Source organism: Muscardinus avellanarius (genome assembly GCF_963383645.1).
Source record: "Muscardinus avellanarius genome assembly, chromosome: 7".
Lineage (NCBI taxonomy): Eukaryota > Metazoa > Chordata > Mammalia > Rodentia > Gliridae > Muscardinus > Muscardinus avellanarius.
The window spans coordinates 110,077,930-110,096,651 of NC_137793.1; the positions used below are offsets into that span (position 1 = coordinate 110,077,930).

Below are 18,722 nucleotides of genomic sequence, written 5' to 3' on the forward strand. Positions count from 1 at the left end.
AAACAGAGAGCACTATCTTGACTCGAAAGGCTCTGTTTAGAAATTCTTGAGTGTCTTCCTCTGTCCTGTGAGGCCAGCTGTCTGCGCTGATCTACACTTGGTTTAGGTCACTACAGTGTCTTTGCTCAGCCAGTTATGGTTGAACAAGAAGAAATATGTAAGAACGTGAGCAACTGCATGCTGAGCGGGATCTGTGAGCGGTTCAGTTATGACCGTCTACTTCTGAACAGCACATCAGGAACCATGAGTAGGGGAGCACTGTCACTCTCAAAGGTTTAAGAACAGCACAAATACCTCCGGGTTCTTTGTGTGATTCATTATGAGCCAATGACTCATGAGGTAAGTTAAACCTTGCATGAAACCATTTAGATGCAGTACCTTGAGTCAGTGGCTCACCCCTGAGCATTTACAGAGCACCTGCTGTATGCAAAGGACTTTGTTTATATACAGAGGCCATAGGGGTGTGTGTGTGTGTGTGTGTGTGTGTGTGTGTGTGTGTAGTTCTTTGCAATTTTATCATATATATGAATTTGTGTAATGCCAACCACAATCAAAATGTAGAACTGGTCCATCACTAAAAGCATCACTAAAAATTCCCTCCAGTTATCCTTTAGGTTACACACACACTTGTATCCTGCTCCAACTCACCTCTGCCCTATGCTTGATCACTGGCAATCGCCAATTTGTTCTCTAGCTCTATGATTTTGTCATTTTGAAAATACTCCATAAATGTCCATAAATGGAGCCATGCAGCATATAACTCTTCAGACTGGCTGTTTTTAGCATAACTTTTGGGATTGGCCTTTTTCACCCATACACCACCCTAGAGATCTGTCTAAGAGGCCTCATGTATATTGATGCTGTGATCCTTTAGACTTCTGACCAGCCTTCCACCATGTGGCTGCACCACAGTGTTTCAGAAGCGGGCACTAAAGGACATCTTTTGTCATTTCCAGTTTGGTGCAACTATATATAAAGATGATAAGAAGATACATGTACAGGCATTGGACTGGGTGAAAAATTACTGTTGGTGAAAAATTACACATCATGGTGAGATTCAAAGTAATACATTCCTAGAAGCACACATCACTTGAGTATTTCCCTCTCCTCTCCTCCCACACCCCTCTTCCCACCCCATGACTGTTAGTGAGACGTGATGCTGTCATATATACACATAGCAATATTTGAAGTATTTCCTTCTGCAGTTTCCCTCTTCCCTTCCCCATCTGCCTCCCCTAGTCTCCTTTTACTACTCTACTGGTCTTTTCTTCATTTATCTGAAGTCCCTTTTGTTTATTTTCTCTCTGGCTTCCCAATAGGAGAGAAAACATCTGACCCTTGAATGAGGGTCAGATTCTGGCTGATCCCACTTACCATTAGGTATCCTATTTATGCACTCTCTGCTTAAGCCCTGTCCTGGAGATTTTCTCTAGTTTTATTCTAAAAGTTCTAGAGTTTACACAGGCCTATGATCTATTCTGAGTTAATTTCAGTATGCATTGTGACGTTAAGGGTGAAGTTCATGTTCTTTTAACCTGTGGCTGCCCGATTATTCCAATGCCATCTGTTGAAAATAGCTACTTCTCAATATCTGTAGTAAATGTAAAGATATTATCTTTTATTTTTCATCGTGGTAATATATTGCTTTACTGTCATGCTTTTTTCTTGATGAGTAATTCTTACTAGAGATTTAAAAATCCCTATTCTCCCCAAAGACTTTGCTATGTTAATTTTTTCTAATGAAAGTTTACTTTCTACTTATTTATGCCTTCTCTTGCTTTTATTACTCCCTTCTGTTCTCATTCTGCATATTTAATATAATATTCTTTGCTGGTTTCTTTCGATCAGTAATTATATCAGACTTTCTTCTTTTCTAATACACAAAGCTATAAATTTCTCTTGCATAAGTCTTCTTGTATACACAAGTTTTGATATGCCATATTGTCATAATCATTTTGTTTAAAATATTTTTCTGTTTCCATCATGATTTATTCCTTGAGCCATTGGAATAATTAAAAGTAGACTGCTTTAAATTCCAAATATTTGGAGATTTCCTTATTTTTCATTTTCTTATTACCATTAACTTCTAGCTTATTTCCAGTGAGATCAGAGAACAAAGTTTTGTGATTTCAATTCTATGCCGTTTAATTTTTGATCCAGGACTCATTTAGAAAATCTTTCATGTCACATGAAAACAATGTGTGTTTCATTCTATGTAAATACACTGGTCTAATTTTGTTAATTGACTCAAGTTGTTAATCACGTTTTTCAAATATCTATATCTCTGCTGAGTATTTGTTTATTCTATCATACTCTGAGAAAGTTATTTCAAAGCCACCAAGAATGAATTGTCTGTTTTCTTTGTATTTATTATAAGTGTTGTTTTACACACACACACACACACACACACACACACACACACACACACACACTTAGAGTACATTATTGGTTGTGCTCAACTATATTATGGTTACATTTTCCAATTAAGTTTGCTCTTTTATAATAAAATAGTCCTACTTATCTCTGATGATACTTCCTGAAGGTCAACCTCATCTCCTATTGAAAAGCTTCACCCTTTGTATTGGTCTCACATGGAATACGTATTTTCCATCTTTTTACTTTTACTTTCAACTGTTTCAGTTCTTATGTTTAAGATGTGTCTCCTACAAATAAATGGCAAGGGTTTATTTTTAGTCTTACAATTTTTGGCTCTGAATTGGTGTGTTTAGGTCATTTATATTTAGTGTAATTACTAACGTGTTAAGTTTGAATCAATATCTTACTGCTTATCTATTACATATGCTTTATTATCTTCTCATTTTTTGTTGCCTTCTCTGAATTATTTTATTTCCTGATTTTCTAGATTGTTAGTTAGAGACATACAATTAGTTTTCAATAGATCTCTAAAGATTATAACATTTTTTTTTTACTTATTACTATCTAAAATTGTGAAAAATCAGTACCTTTTCTTCTTATGGGCAAAAAAGGATCCTTAAACTATTTATTTCACATACTTTCTTATATCTTTTGTTATATTAATGTCATATTTTAATTCTACATATATTTTGAGAGAAAGACATCATTGTTAGGTTTTTGATATTTTTATCTCTCAGAGTTTTATTAATTTCCCTCTACATTCCTTTTTTTCATCTGGGGTTATTTTTTTCTGCCTTCATAACTTCCTCCAGTATTTCTTTCAGCAGTGACATAAATTATCTCAGCTTTATTTTTCTGAAAAAGTATAACTTTTTTTCCTCATAAGAGATATTTTTACCATATATAGAATTCTAAGTTAGCAAGTATTTTATTTAACATTACAAAAAGATATCAGTGTGTTGTTTTAGGACTCACATAGTCTTTGTTGAAATGTCATCAGGTCTGTTTAATTATTATACTTCCTAAGATAACATCCTTTTCTGGTTGGCCACTTTTGAGGTTTTTCTCTGTCTTTGGCTTTCAGCGTTTTTTTCATAATGGACCTCGATGCCCTTTCCTTTCAGTTGATCCTATTTAGGGTTTGTAACGCATCTTGAATCTCTGATTTGATTTCTTTAGTCATTCACAAGATGCTTGGTCATTTTCTCTTAGAATATTGCTTCTGCCCCAATTTATCTCTTCTCTTGGAACTTCAATTTACTTTAGAATTTTTGTATTAGGTCTCAAATATTTCATAAACTCTTTTACATGGTTTATATCAGTTATGTTCTCTGAGCTTTAATTTGTAAAGTTTCTATAATTATCTAGACCTATAATTCTTTCTTCTGCTCATAAACCCATTTGTTAATTTCTTAATTTGAATCACTATTATTTTAGTTCTAAAATTTCCTCTTTATTCATTATTATAGATTCTCCCTCTCTGAACTATTTTTATCTGTTTCTTTATATATTAGTTGTAGTTATTTTGAAGCCAGTGTTTAATAACTCCAATATCTGGATAATCTGTGGGTTTGAATCTATTGTGTGTTTTAGTTTAGTTCATTTGTGTTTTGTTAGCATCATTTGACCCTGTCTTCTGGAATTGTAGTAATTTTTTATTTCTCAGTGGTCATTGTGTATCAAAACTTTAGAGGCTCTTGGTGATATTGTCTTCCTCCAGAAAATATTTAATTTACTTTTTGAAGAACTTAGAATATGGGAATCCTGAAACAAGGATGAAGAATGTTTTAAGCTTTGTGTGAACAGGGTATTTCTGTTTTTCCTTGCAGAGAGGTGCCCCACAGCCACTCCTCCCTGACAGGGCATCAATTCCATCTTCTTTACTCCTCCATTATGATACCCCTATAATCACTTTGTTTTTGTTGTTGTTGTTGTTGTTGCTGTTGTTGTTGTTGTTGTTGTTGTTGTTTATCTCTTAAAAGTTACTTTCCACCTGTTTCCTTGGCCATGGACCCTGAGAATGCATAGTTTAATAGCTAGGAAATGTTATAAGAGGAAACCCACAAGAGTATTTGGGCTCACTTTTACACTTCCCATTTCTCTGGGGTCTTAGGCCTGAACTCTAATTTCTGTGTTTCCAGTACTGAGACTGAAGGGAAAGCTCTAGGCTGCTGCTCTCTGCTCTGCCTCCGTTATCTTCATTGGGAACTTGTCAATTTCCCTAAAAGGAGAAAAACTTATTTGTACAAAGGCTCACTTCAATGCATTTTATTTTCTTTCTGGGGATGGATTCTTCAAGTTCTTGTTGCTTTGTCTGCTGTCTAATGACTTTAAGTACCTACATTCTTTGTATGTATTAGAATTATACGTCATAGTGAGGTTCAGAGTGACAAATACCTACACACGTACAGCATTCCTTGTGTTTCCCCAAATAGCTAACTTTCAGGTGCTTTGTCTAGTTTTTAGTAGTTGAATGAATCTTACCAAAGCCCCAGCTTCAAGAAAGTTAGAAAACATTCAGTGATCTGATCCTGCCCAGCAATTCTTATCAAACAATCAATATTTGTCTCCACCATAGCCAGGAAGAACACTTTTAAAGGGTTCTGATTCTGTTCCCAGCAATGCACCTCAACCACTTGAAACCCACTGCTGAGGAAACCTTGTTGTCTGGATGCTTCACACAGCCACCAAAAGGTTACCATGGCGTTTGGGAGGCACTTCTTTACAGTGCCATATGACCCTCTACTACTAGTGGTTTTGATGAGGATAATTCACATTACCCAAACTCGCTTTCAAATGGGTTACTTAGATAAGTCCTCTGCTCCTCTCATTGACACCAGGAAGACTAGAGTGCTTAGCCTTAGATTTCATCTGGAGCTAAAGCAGGGGTTTCTCTGATTTACCTGATCATTTGGGAAATATATAACTGAAATATTCTGGAAATGTATAAGTGAAACCTACAGCCCTTCCCTACCAGCCCTATCACCATCCTTTTATGACAGGCCCCACAAAATGCATCTATCCATCCTGCAAGCCCTCTGTCCCTGGTAATCCACTCCCACTAATTACAGATAAACTTTAATACTGTCTCTGGTTTGTACTGGATCCCAGGAAGTATCCGTTCTTTATTTGTAGTACCTGAAAATAGGTCATCAACAAACACAAATAACGCTTGTCTTAGTAGCCTCAGGTCATCAGCACCACAAATTTCAGATTCTTTAAGTACTAAGAACTAAAAATGTAAAGCTTAATGATAAAAGGATTGGTACAGAACCCTAAAACTGCCTCAGATCCCATAGGGTCAATAAAACCCATCTACACATGTTAACAAAAAGCATTTGGTTTGGATCCCTATATATTTAACATTATCTATTGCCAGTACACTGTTCCTCCTTCCCCTTTCCCAATCCACAACATTAGCTACCCTTTGGATACTTGCTTGTATTTTGTATTTTCTTTCTCAATTCAATATGTTCTAAACTCCACTTCAAAATTACTCTATCAAGGCCAGGCATGGTGGCGCACGCTTGTAATCCCCACGCTTGGGAGGTGGAGACAGGAGGATTGCACGGGTTCGAAAACCTCGCTGGCTTAAGAGACCCTGTTTCCAAATAAAATATAAAATAGGTCTGGGAGTATAGCCCAGAGGTAGAAAGGTTCCATCCCCAGTACAACCGAAAAAAGAAAAAAAAAAAGACTATCATACTGAGTGTGTGATATATAGAGAATTATGTGATCTTTCTTTAATTCATTCTTCTCTGTTCCATATTTTATTACTAAGAAGATTAACTCTGCGTAACCTCTTTTAAATAATTTAAAAATTATTTTCAATCTCTATAACCACTCTCTTTCAACATGAAATATTTCTCCCAATATGGTAATTCAACTTTAAAATAAATGTTAGTAGAATCCTATCTAATCGCCTTTGAAATTGGATACAAGTTTTGTTTAATAATTATTCTTTTTCATTTCTTAAACTGATTTAATGGACCTTATTGGCTGGTGTGTAAGATTCCCTTTATAGCAGTAAGACATTGTAAAATAAACTATCTTTCTGAAGTATCCAGTAGTTATATTCAGTGTTCCGGTGTCTACTCTTTTTCTAGGTTGTCAGGCAGGCTCCACGTGAATTTCCCAGGATTTCCTTAAGGACCCAATTCATGTGCGAAGTCCACCAGTTTTCTAGTAGTGATTGTTATAACCCTGGTTTCACTGACTGCCCACCTACTAGACAGTTTCCCAGCTGGGGCTCTCTAAGATTTAAAGTGAATCTTGTTTCATGCCAGCAATTTACTTGTATCCAGATTATAGATTCAGTCAAGAACATCCTGGGTGTTTGCCACTGCTTAATCCTTATTTGTCAACACTAAGATATGTGGATAAACAAAAGCCATTCTCAACTAAAGCAACTGATTCATTGAGTAAATTACTTTTGTCTTTTTTCTTCTTCTTTCCCAAGCTCACTCTCACAAACTCCTTTCAGACCTCCTTGTTTTCTCTACCATATTTGGTCTTGATTTCACTTACCCAGGTGACTGACAGCTTCTTTGTCCCATGGCCAGGTGGCAGCACCGGCCAGGTCTTCCCGCACAGAGCTGGCAAAGTAGACATTGAGGAAATGAGTACTGTTGAGCTGCAGAGCCTCCTTCAGCTCCTTCACACTCATGTACGCCCTGCAGAGGGTGGAGGAAGAGACAAGGTCATGCCAAGGGATTGGCACTTGGAGAGCAGTAGAGTTGTTTCTAAGAGCTCTGATGGAATTCTCAGCCAGCACAGCCTTGTGGAGGGGCAGAGAGGCAGAGACCCGGCAGCCATGAAAACCAGAAAGAAAATGCCAATACACATTTGGGATCTTTGTTCCAAGACAAATAACATCCTGTCTTTTCTAAACACTATGATATCCGTATGAATACTCAGCATTGTACATCATTCTTAATTCTCTACTTGCACCCAAATTGTTTCTTCCAGATAATCCCAGCAATACTATTAATTCTCTGCCTTGGACATCATCTCCAGACCATGGTGAAGAAGGCCCTCCAACTCCTGGTCTCTGGCTCTTTTCATCAAATTGCATGACCCTATGATAACATGAAGCCCACTTAAATCACCATTTTATCATACGTGTACTTTGGGCATTAATTTTTTTGGGGGGGCAGGTCTGAGGATGGAACCCAGGGCATTCAATCTCTGAGCTACAAACCCCTGACCTATTTTTTTATTCTTTATTTTGAAACAGAGTCTCACTAAGTTGTGGAGGGCCTCACTAAGTAGCTGAGGCTGTCCGCGAACCGCGATCCTCTGGTCTCAGCCTCTTGAATACTAGGATTACAAGCATGGGCCACTATGCCCAGCTTTGGGGTTTAATTTTTTAATTAAAAAATGAAATAGTGGATAGAAAACAAAACGTAGAAATGAGAATTATAAGTAGGGGAATACATAATAAAGCCACTGCAAAAAATGATAATTGTCTAGACATTTCACTATTCCATCTCTTAATCCAAATCTCCTTCTACTCCTTCTAGTTTATGATACTGAGCCAGTGTCCTTACTAGTCTTCAAAGTTAGTCAATATATGTTTGTACTTATGTGCAGAATCAAAGACCTATTAAAAACACATGCCTCATGGCCCATAAAAAAGAACATGCATGTGGTCTTCTTCTACGTTCATATATGGTCAAAGGCCTTCAGCTTCTTAACATCAGTGAAACTTAAAGCTTCACCATGAGCAAACGGAGCTTTACCATCTCCACTTAAGAGTTCTGTGACCCCTTAGATTCACAAGATGTTTTTTGCAGTGGCCATAGACTGCCTCGGCAAGTGGAAGAATGTTCCTACCACACCTTCAGCCAGGCAGACAGGCACCTTGATCCATGTTGAAAATTTTGACTATAGATTAGGCATTGCAGTAGCTATTCTTCAGAATAAGCTGCAGGCATTAAGGTCTCCCAACTCAAAAAGCTCATATAAGGACATCATGACCCTCATTTTTGCTTGTGTTGCCTCTCAACCATACACTTGACACCATGTATCTAACCCATGTGTAGGATGTGCTGGCAAGGAGCACCATAGAAACAGGGTCCAAAGCTGGATACATTGGCACACACCTGTAATCCCAGTACCCAGGATCTTTCACTGTTCACGTTCACTGCCGAACAGGAAGATCACAGGTTTGAGACCAGCCTCAGAAACTTAGTGAGACGCTCAGCAACTTAGAAGGAACCTGTTTCAAATTAAAAATAAAATAAAATATGGCTGGGGTATAGCTTGGAGGTAGAATTCCCTGAGTTCAATATGAGTACAAAGAAAAGTAAAGAAAGAAAAATAAATTAAAAGAAGAAAGAAAGGGAGGGAGGAGAAGGGAGATCTCAGATTGTTTTTTGTTTTGTTTTATTTATCCTTTGGAACAGAATCCCAAAGGAAAATAAAAGCAAAGAAACAAAACAACTAAAAAGATCTCGTTTTAGAACTAAAGATGCTTGAGAAAAAGTAGCTTCTAAAATAGTATTTTTTATTAACTTAGAACATCTTGGAAAAATAGTTGTCAACCTCAAGTAATCAGCCCAGCAACATTAGTGACGTCAGATGTGATTAGAGGGATCTTCCTTCCATGGCTTTCCTGGAGACAAAATGTTTTCAACTGTTGACGGGTTGTTCCTGGACATTAGTCACATTCCCTTTCCCTTCTCCTTTATTAAAAATAATTACAATATAATATTTTTTACTGATGGTTTGAAGCGACAATGACATCATGTGAATCTTCAATGTGAAGATGTTTCAATAGCCAAGAGAAGGAGGGGAAGAAAAGAGATGAAAAGATAGAATTGGAGACTGAGCCTACACCCAGCTGGGGTATCAAGGACCTCTGTGCCCTTCCTCTGTTTCTAGTCCAGGTTCTTGATTAAATTTGGGATTTGGTAACTTAATGGCTTTCTCTCTTTTAGCCTCCCTTACTTTTCTCAAATCCCCTGGTTCCTGGCACAGTTGACCTGGCCTATCTGTATGTGGCTGGCTTCTCTGTCTGCCATTTACCAGTCTTGGCCGCCAGCCCTCTGTCTTCCCTCAACCCAGCGGTTGTGCTCGTTTCTCTCGAGCATCCTTCAGGAGGCCTCCTCCTTTACCACCGTCTCCATTAGCTGCTTCTACTCATCTCCTTTTCTTGTTTGCCCAAGTCCCTCCCTAGCCAACAATTATTCTCCCAGATGATAGTATTTACGTCATGCTGGTAACAAACCAGGTGTGGTTGCTTAAATGCATGCATGCCATTGAAATATAGATAGAATTCAGTCCGTCTAGTGGAAGGAGTACATTTTTAAAAAGTAGAGACATTTGGAAACCAGAACTAATTGAACTGATAGAGGAATGTGTTATTTTTCTGAAAACACAGACTCTTGTATAGATTATACTCTAAACCAAGCAAGGTTAAAGTGTAGAGATTAATGTATCTGCTGTGTACATATAAAGCTCTATCTATGATGACACAGGTTCATCATGCTAGAAGTCAATCAGAAGACCTGGGCATAATGGTACAGGACTGTAATAACAGTTCTTGGGAGGCTGAGCCAGGAGGATCACAGGTTCTAAACCAGCCTCAGCCAGTTAGTGGTATTTTCTGCAACCTACCAATATTCTGTTTCAAACAAACAAAAATAAAGGGGATTGGAGGTATAACCCAGAGGTAGGATGCCCCTGGGTTCAATTTCCAGTACTCCCCCCCAAAAGTCAATCAATCAGAGATAATGAAGATAAATGTCTTTTAGCTTCACACCTAATATGACCAGATCCTGGCTCAGACTTAGAATATGGAAAAATGGATATAGCTCTTAAATTCAAAGCTTATCTTCTTACTTCTGCAATGATTTATTAAGAGATAGATGAGCTTAAAATGACATATACAAATGCAGTAGAATACTTAAGGGGCATGAATTTCCCCAAACAGCATATTAAAAAGAATGAGCTCCATTATTTATCTGCTTAATTTCTGCCAGTCTACCTTAACTAACATTCTCCACACTCTACATAGAGATATTGCTTTCTGACACTTCTCCGTGGAGGACTTTGATCAGAGTTAAGTCACATCTTGATTTTCCTACAAGTTACCTCAGAAGCAAGCTTTCCTTGACACTAACATATCAAACTATTCAGTATCTTAGAACATATACAAGCCCCAACTCTTGCTTAGTTTCTGAGTACAAATTTATAATGACTCTATGCTCCTGTTTATTAGTCAAATAACCTCTTTATAAGTGAATAGAAGAAACTCAAGGAGAAAAAGATCTTGAGCTTCATGAAAAAAAGATGAAATTTCAAAAATTGGCATTTGGGAATAAGACGTGAAATGTGTGAGTATACCCTGAGACGCCCCTGGTCAGAGCTAACCTTCAGGAGAGGGGCCTGTATGCATTCTACCTATAAGAAATCAGCCTTTATGAGAAACAGAAACAGATGTTCTCAAGAACCCTCATCCAGTTCTCCCCACAGAAACAACTTGCATGAAAGCTAGGAGGTTTTACTTCCATTGAAACTGAAACTTCCTGCCATTACTACACACCATACTTCACTACACAAAACACACTCCCCAGCCCTTTCATGATGCCCACACCTTTCCCCACAAAAAGCACCAACTAGCACTCTCCCAGCCATCCGATGCAACTTGCTCTCCATCTGTCACATGCCTCCTACTCTTAGGCGCATGTCACTGTATTACATCACCAGATCCTTTCCAGTCTTTCTCTTTTCCATCTCCTGGTTACTCCATATACATCAAGAGCTCAGCATCTGGCACCAGCTTCCCCTCCACCCAGCTCCTATCATCACCTTTCAAAATTTCAACATTTATGGGAACTGTTCACTGACAACAGTCACAGTCTAAGGTCCTTACCTCTGATGACCTCTACTCCGTTCCCTTGGCCACCATTCTCATCGCCGCCCTTTCCCGACTGATTTTCTAATTTGTGACCTGACGCCGATCTTTAGCTCCATGCTTGTGTTTTTCTACTTGTTTATACTCATCTCTTCTCCAGGGACTGTTGGAAATAGGCAATACTCTTGCCCCGTCAGCTCAATCTGTCATTCCCTTGACTCTAAGTAGTTGATCTGGCCTCCTTCTTGGATGATAAAATCAAAGCCATTCATTATAACTCCATCACACCCACTCCCTCCACACACACTCACACATACTCAAAGCTATTTACTTTCTTACCTATTTTTGTTCTCCTTCCTCTGCTCCCACAGGATGAGTTTTACTGAGCAAATTATAACTAACACCCTCTTTTTTTCCTTCGTCCTTTCCAATTCAAGCTTCTTAAGAGAACAATTTCCTCATCGCCCATTCACTTCTTTTTTCGATATACCCCTCTCGTCCTATTAGAACGCAACTCTTTCATCTCCATCACTTTATCAAAATTGATCCCATTAAAGATGTTGATAACTTCTTAATTTCTCTTCCCCATAACATAAAACAATTTAGTGAACCTCTCATTGGAGTCCTTGGTTGCACTTTGTATTACTGGTTACTTCCTCCTTCCTAAAGTTCTCTAGTTCCTTTGTTTTCATTGTAATTTTCTTTCCTGATTCTTCTCCTTTTGTGAGACCACTAATTCTTGTCTGCATTGTGGTCTTTTCTTCCTCCTTTTGGTCTTTCAGTTATTCTCAGGGTTTCTGTCTGTTGCCTTTGCTTTTTCTCCTGATCCAGTTCACCCCTGAGAAATCTACTAAGCTTTCAAGCACCATTACTGTTTGGATAACTCCCAAACATGTAACGGTACTCAGGCCTACCTTTACTCTGAGATTAGATTCTTGTTTCCCTCTATCAAGGAGAAATCTTTATTTAGTGTACCCACAGACACCTTGGAATGACATGTCAATGTGATGGACAGTTCTACCTGAGCTTAAAAGGAATTCAGATGCAGTGAATTTCAATGTATCTCAGTGGTCCATCTGGCAAATCTCTGGACATGGTTTTCCATGAGTCGATTTGCAGGATGGGTTGAGTTTGGGGTTACATATGGAGGAGTTGTGTGTTGTCCCCCTGGGAAGATGAAAAGAATAAGACTAGGGAAGGAGCTGTGGTATTTTGTATCTCCTACCTAATTTTATGACTAGATCTTGTTCCCCTTAGGAAGAAACTCAAAGAAGTCTTCATAAAAAAATTTATGAGTTCTGTGATACATGAGCAACTTCTCTTTAAGACATAATAAAAAATAATCTAGCACCCACTGAGGAAAAGGATAAAATATAGTGTACAAAAATATCAAAATGTAAGAGGTAACCAGTAGAACTTGAAAGGTAATATTCACCTCGAAGGTCAGGGCAGTAGGTGTGTTCACGTTCTGAGAACAAGCTCTCAAGCCAGATGACTTGACTTCAAGTCTCACCTCTCCCACTCACTGGCCATTGTGTGTTCCATTAACGGACATCTAGGTTGGTTCCATAGTTTGGCTATTGTGAATTGTGCTACTGTAAACATGAGTATGCAGGTATTACTGGAGTTCTCTGGTTTAAACCCCTCTGGAAAGACACCTAGTAGTGGTATGGCCAGATCATATGATGGATCTATTCCCAGTGTTTTTAAGGAATATCCACACTGATCTCCATAGTGGCTAGACTAGTTTGCAATCCTACCAACAGTGTAGAAGAGTGCCTATTTCCCCACAGCCTCGCCAACATTTACTGCTATTTGACTTCTTTGTGATTGCTATTTTGATTGGGGTTAGATGGAATCTCCGTGTAGTTTTGATTTGCATCTCCCTGATTGTCGATGATGTTGAATATATTTTCATGCATCTTTTGGTCATTTGCATTTCCTCTTTTGTGAAATGTCTATTCATTTCAGTTGCCATTTCTTGATTGGGTTATTTTTCTCTTACAATGAATTTTATTTGGAAAAGAAGGGTGAGAATATCCAGGTATCTCATTAGCGCCAGGTACAAAGAAGGATAAAATATAGTGTACAAAAAAGATCAAAATGAAAGAGGTAACCAGTGGAACTTGAAAGGATATGTTCACCTCGAAGGTCAGGGCAGTAGGTGTGTTCACGATCTGAGAACAAGCTCTCAAGCCAGATGACTTGACTTCAAGTCTCACCTCTCCCACTCACTGGCCTTGTGGCACTGGCAAGCAAACTCCTATAATCAGTTGGGTGTAGCACCCCACATCTGTAACCCCAGTATTTGGGAGCTGAGACAGGAGGACCATAGGTTTGAGGCTAGCCTCAGCAACTTAGAAAGGGCCTCAGCAACCTAGCATGATCCTGTTTCAAAACAAAATTAAAATAAAATAAAAGACCTTTGGGTGTAACTCAGAGGCAGAACACCCCTGGGTTCAATCCACAGTATCCCTTCCCCAGTACATAAAAGAAAAAAGAGAATGACTACCATCACTGTACCTCAGTTTCCTCATTTCCAAAATGAAAACAATGAAAGCAGGTACCTGGTATAATTATCAGGAGGAATAAAAATTAGGAGTATCAGTAAAATGGCATATATAAACATTCAATAAACTCTATTAAAATAAAAATATGGCTTCAGATGCTTACATATCCAGCAACTAGGATCAAAAATCAAAATAAAGGAAAACAAGTATCATCTCAGAGCCTTGGTGGAAAGCCAATTACTAACCATGTCTAATAAGGGGCAGACTTGGCTTAAAGAAGGCAAATAAAATGGAGTATATACACACAATGGAATTTTCTTCATTCCTAAAGAATAAAATTGCCATTTTTAGAAAAAAAGATGAAACTAGAAAATAGGAGTCTAAGAAAGATCGGCTAGTCTCGGAAAGTGAAAGATTCTATGCTTTCTCTCACATGTAGAAGCTATATAGAAACTCAGATAAATGAGGAGATACACCAGTAGAACAGCGAGAGAAGACTGGGAGGGGGGTGAAGGAGAAGGGGAGACATGAGGAAGAAAGAATCCTGTGTTCCTGTGTACAGACAGTCAGTCTGTTGAGTGTTCCAACCATGCTGTGTACATTTGTGAAGAGATCATCACCAATTTCAGTATTGTGAATGGGGAGGAGGAGGGAGCAGGTGGGGATCCAGAGGGAAATGCACCTGGTGCTTTGTGCATGTATGATTCTATCACACTCCACCTCAACAGGATGTGTGGCTACACTGCGCCAGCGAAAGTATATTTTAAAAAACGGAAAGGAATACTACAGAAGAAAAAGGACAGCCACACACAGCCCAGACTGAAGTAAACTTCTAAAGGGAACCATTAGTAGAAATCAAATAGAAATGAAACCCTGCTAGGCACTAAGCACGGTTGGACCTGTGAGAAAAAGAGGAAGGAGTGTTGAGATTTCCCAAGGGCGTGGCCCACAGTTGACTCAGAGCACTGCAAAGAGAGGATGGAGAACTTGAGTAAGCCCCTTGCTGCCAGAGGCTGACTGTACAGCAATGGCGACATTTCTCATAAATGCTTTGTCTGACTCTCAAAAAGTTCAAGAAACAACAGAGGCGTGATAGCTTGTTTTTATACTTTTCTGATTAATAAGAAAAAACAGTCAATGACATGAAGGGAAAGAGTTCCTTCTATGAAAGAAACGGTGACACTTTAATATTGGCAATAGCCAAGGCTGGTAACACGAAGGGCTTGAATGGCAGTAAAATAGACCTCCAAAGAGGAGGGGTGAGTTCATGGCCTGGGACTCTCAGGGGAGAAATGGCCCTTTGGAAATGGGATATAAATCTTAAAAATCAATTTAGTCCTCAATCATCCCAGTAAAGTTAGAAAGGAGGCATAAAGCATAAAAAAACAGGTTTTATAAGGAAAATCTTCTGAGAACATATGTAGAGTTTGGAAGAAGAAATTGCATAAATTTGTACAAAAAATAGAATAAAAATGATAAAACCCAGATCAGATAAACATGAAAACACAAACATTTGTAAATTTTAAAACTTATGTCATTAGAATATTAAGCAAAATAGATAATATAAAATGATTATAGAAGGAAAAAGGAAGGAAAAAGAAAAATGAATTTTTACAAGTCAACCTTGCAACCAAGTCAAATAATCATTAAAGTAGAAATCGATAATTCATTTACCTGGCAACCATTTGTTTATCCCTGATAATAATAATGATCATAATTAATTTGGTCTCAGCTATGTGCCAGATGCTTTATATATTTTTTCATTTGAAATTCACAATAACCTTATGAGATTAGTATAATTCATTTTACATATCAAAATAAGGCTTACAGAGATTAAATATCTTAGCTTGCAAGTTTGGGAAGAAAAATTTCAACTAAATTCAAAATATGCACTCTTTCTTATTTTTCTCTTCCTTTTATTTTTTATTTTTATTCTTTTATTTTTTTTATATTGGCGGTTGAATATGGGGCATTCTAACTCTGAACTACACCTCTCAGCCTTTTTATACTTTCTGTTCTTTAAAACAGGATCTAACTAAGTTGCCGAGGCTGGTCTTGAATTTGATTTTTCTGCCTGCATGTAGTCTTTCTCCTATTTTTAATTAGCTTTCTCTGTTACCTATGAGGTATCAGGTTGGGTCTGGCCAGTAAAAAAGTACAGAAGGCATAGCTCTTGTTTTCAATAAGTTCAGACTAGTGAGTAAAAGCAACCATGTTTAAAAAAATCATTAAAATTCAAGTTGACAGGCACCGTAATAAAAATGTGCACAAAATTGTATGCAAAAACAGAGAATGACGTGGACAATATGCATAGAGAATGAGATATTGACAACATGTGGTAGAAGTGTGTGCTGGATGCTATGAATTGGTTAGTGCGCGCGCGCGCGCGTGTGTGTGTGTGTGTGTGTGTGTGTGTGTGTGTGAGCGCACGCGCGTGTGTGTTACTGGAGATTGAACCCAGGGACATTCTACCTTTGAGCTAAACCCATTTTATCTTATCTCTTGAAACAGAGTTTGCTAAGTAGCTGAGGCTCTCATTAAGTTGCCAAGACACGCATCAAACCTATCACCCTCTTGTCTCAGCCTCACAAGCACTGGAATTACAGATGTGCTCCACCACGCCCAGCAGAGCAGTTCAATTTGCCCTTTCCTTGGCTCCCTTGCACCTAGGGACTGGGATGCAATTTAGATTCTACCAAACACTTGTGTTCTTGCTAGAGCCCAAAGAGGACCAGGAGGTAGAAACCTCACTCCTGACTCTTGCCACTCTCTGCCTGCAAACGCTGCTAGACAATAGCCTCCTGGTGTCCCGCTACAGGAGGCTGTATCCTGAGAAGCAGGTTGTGTGGCAAGTTTTTCTCACTCTTGTGGATCCAGCCAGCCAACCTGGACCACTGATGGAACCAGCGGCTTCTGACGTCTGGGAAGAAGCCGCAAAATGTGATCCTGAAACCAGCATCTCTGATGGAGATTGCAGGACTCCTGGCCTCTTGTCTGTGACAGGAGTCTCAGCTCCCTGAGCAGTCACTCAACAGTGTTGTCCTGAGAGCTATTCTCAGGTACACAGTCTCCACCCTACTACTCCAGCTCTTCCAAAACTTGTCTAAGAAACTCAATGTTTGTATTAGATTCTTTTTCTTGTTGTTGCTGTTTGCATTAAGAAATAGCTACCATGGTTTCTGTTTACTGCAAACTAAATTTTGACTCACTCAGAGACAATATTACAGCTCCGTTTTTAATACTTGATTTTTGTCCTCAAGGTTAAAAAAAAATAGTCAGAGACATATTCTAGCCATGTAGTCCCAAAGTTAAAGAAAACTAGAAGTTCTAGATAACTTAAGGAATAGTACATGAACTATTTTTAATAAGTTGGTCTCCAGAATCATAAATATTATGTAATCTAAACTCCCAAAAGGACCTGTTTGGGCGCTATATAAAAACATTAATCTTCGCAGACAAAGAGCAGTGCAAAAGGCTAAAGACTGAAATTTTCAACTTCTAGTAGAGGAAAATGTATAGATTTGCATATTATAAATTAGCAAGCTCAATGTCAATGCTCAGGAATATGTTCAATGTACTATTTTTATTTCTTTGCAGTACTGGGACGGAACTCAGAGGCATTCCACCTCCAGTGACAGCCACAGCCCTATTTTTTATTCTTTGTTTTGAAAGAGGGTGTCACTGAGTTGCAAAGGGCCTCACTAAGTAACTGAGGCTGTCTGTGAACCACAATCCTCCTATTTTAGCCTCCCAAATATTGGGATTATAAGTGTGTGCCACCATGCCTGGCACTCAATGTACTATGAAACAAACAAGTTATCATTATTTAAATATGAAAGGGGTGACTACTGGAACCACTACAGGCTCACCAGGAAAAAAAAGAATCATGTAACATCATGCACATTTCCCTTGTTGTTGTGGTTATCTAGCTGCATATCCTAAAGCAGGACGATTCCTTGGAGACAGTGTGTCTTAATTCAATAGAACATTTGGTAAGTATCTCATGAGATCTTTTTAAGGAGGGTGAAAAATATTTATAATTACAGATTTATAACAACTTGCACCAAGTCTTAAGAATTCCCCAAAGAAGTATTTTAATAACTCAGTCCAAATCTTTGTACCTACTCCTATTTCATGCAATAACATAATTAATATCTCAGAAGGATTTGGACCATAGAATTTTATCAAACTTTCAAATGACATAAATTTTAAAAAGTTAATTTTGGATAGCAAAGGAGAGGTTCCAATATGTCTCAAAAAGCTACAGTTATTTCGGTAAAACTCAGAAGTTTCCAATGTAAAAGTTTATGTTGAAGTAGACATAAAAAGTTGATACTAATTGTTAAAACACACAGCATTTGTGACTTTGTTTAACAATACTGAATAGGGGAAAAATTCATATAGATTTCAGTTGTCAACAGTGTTGCTGGGGCCCCTGGGGGGGGGCTGTGGATTCCTGGGCTGCAATCTCAGGCGCTGATGTGTGCACAGTCATCAACAGATGATGCCCTTCTTTAAGGACACTGGAACTTTGAGACTCATGTCCCAAAGAGGTAGTCCAAAAAGATGGGAGGCCTGACAACCATGCTGTGTGCAAAACGGCAGAAGAAACTAGGTATATATCATCTAGATGTCAGGGAGAGGGGAGGGCAGCCTGAAAACTCAATTTACACATTTGCTATTTTGTCACATATAAAAGCCTGGCTCCTCGCTCTGGAGACAAGCATTGGGTCTACGGAGTCCAAAAGTATGAGGTGCCTGATACTTTGCCTCAATATTTAGAAATTATTACTAGAACTGAATTAAGAAATAACTTCCTGGGGCTGAGGATGTAACTCAGTTGTAGAACACTTGCCTAGCATGTGTTGATCCCCAGGATGGCAGAAATACATGAGTGAATGCCTTCCCTACTACTGAAAAGGTCTAAGCAGAAGCTCAAGGGTCACTGTGCAGAGACGTTACAGAGACTAATACTG

General features: G+C 38.5%; 1 protein-coding gene across 1 annotated transcript in view; it reads right to left on the bottom strand.

Annotated features, from left to right (window-relative positions):
* Window positions 1-18,722, bottom strand: part of PAPPA2 (pappalysin 2) — a gene marked incomplete at both ends in the record, with an annotated part of 252,769 nt that overhangs the window by 152,864 nt on the left and 81,183 nt on the right. Inside the window, one exon of the mRNA XM_080698352.1 lies at window positions 6,904-7,049. Coding sequence (XP_080554478.1) covers window positions 6,904-7,049 — 146 coding nt within the window. The remainder of the gene's footprint in view (window positions 1-6,903; window positions 7,050-18,722) is intronic.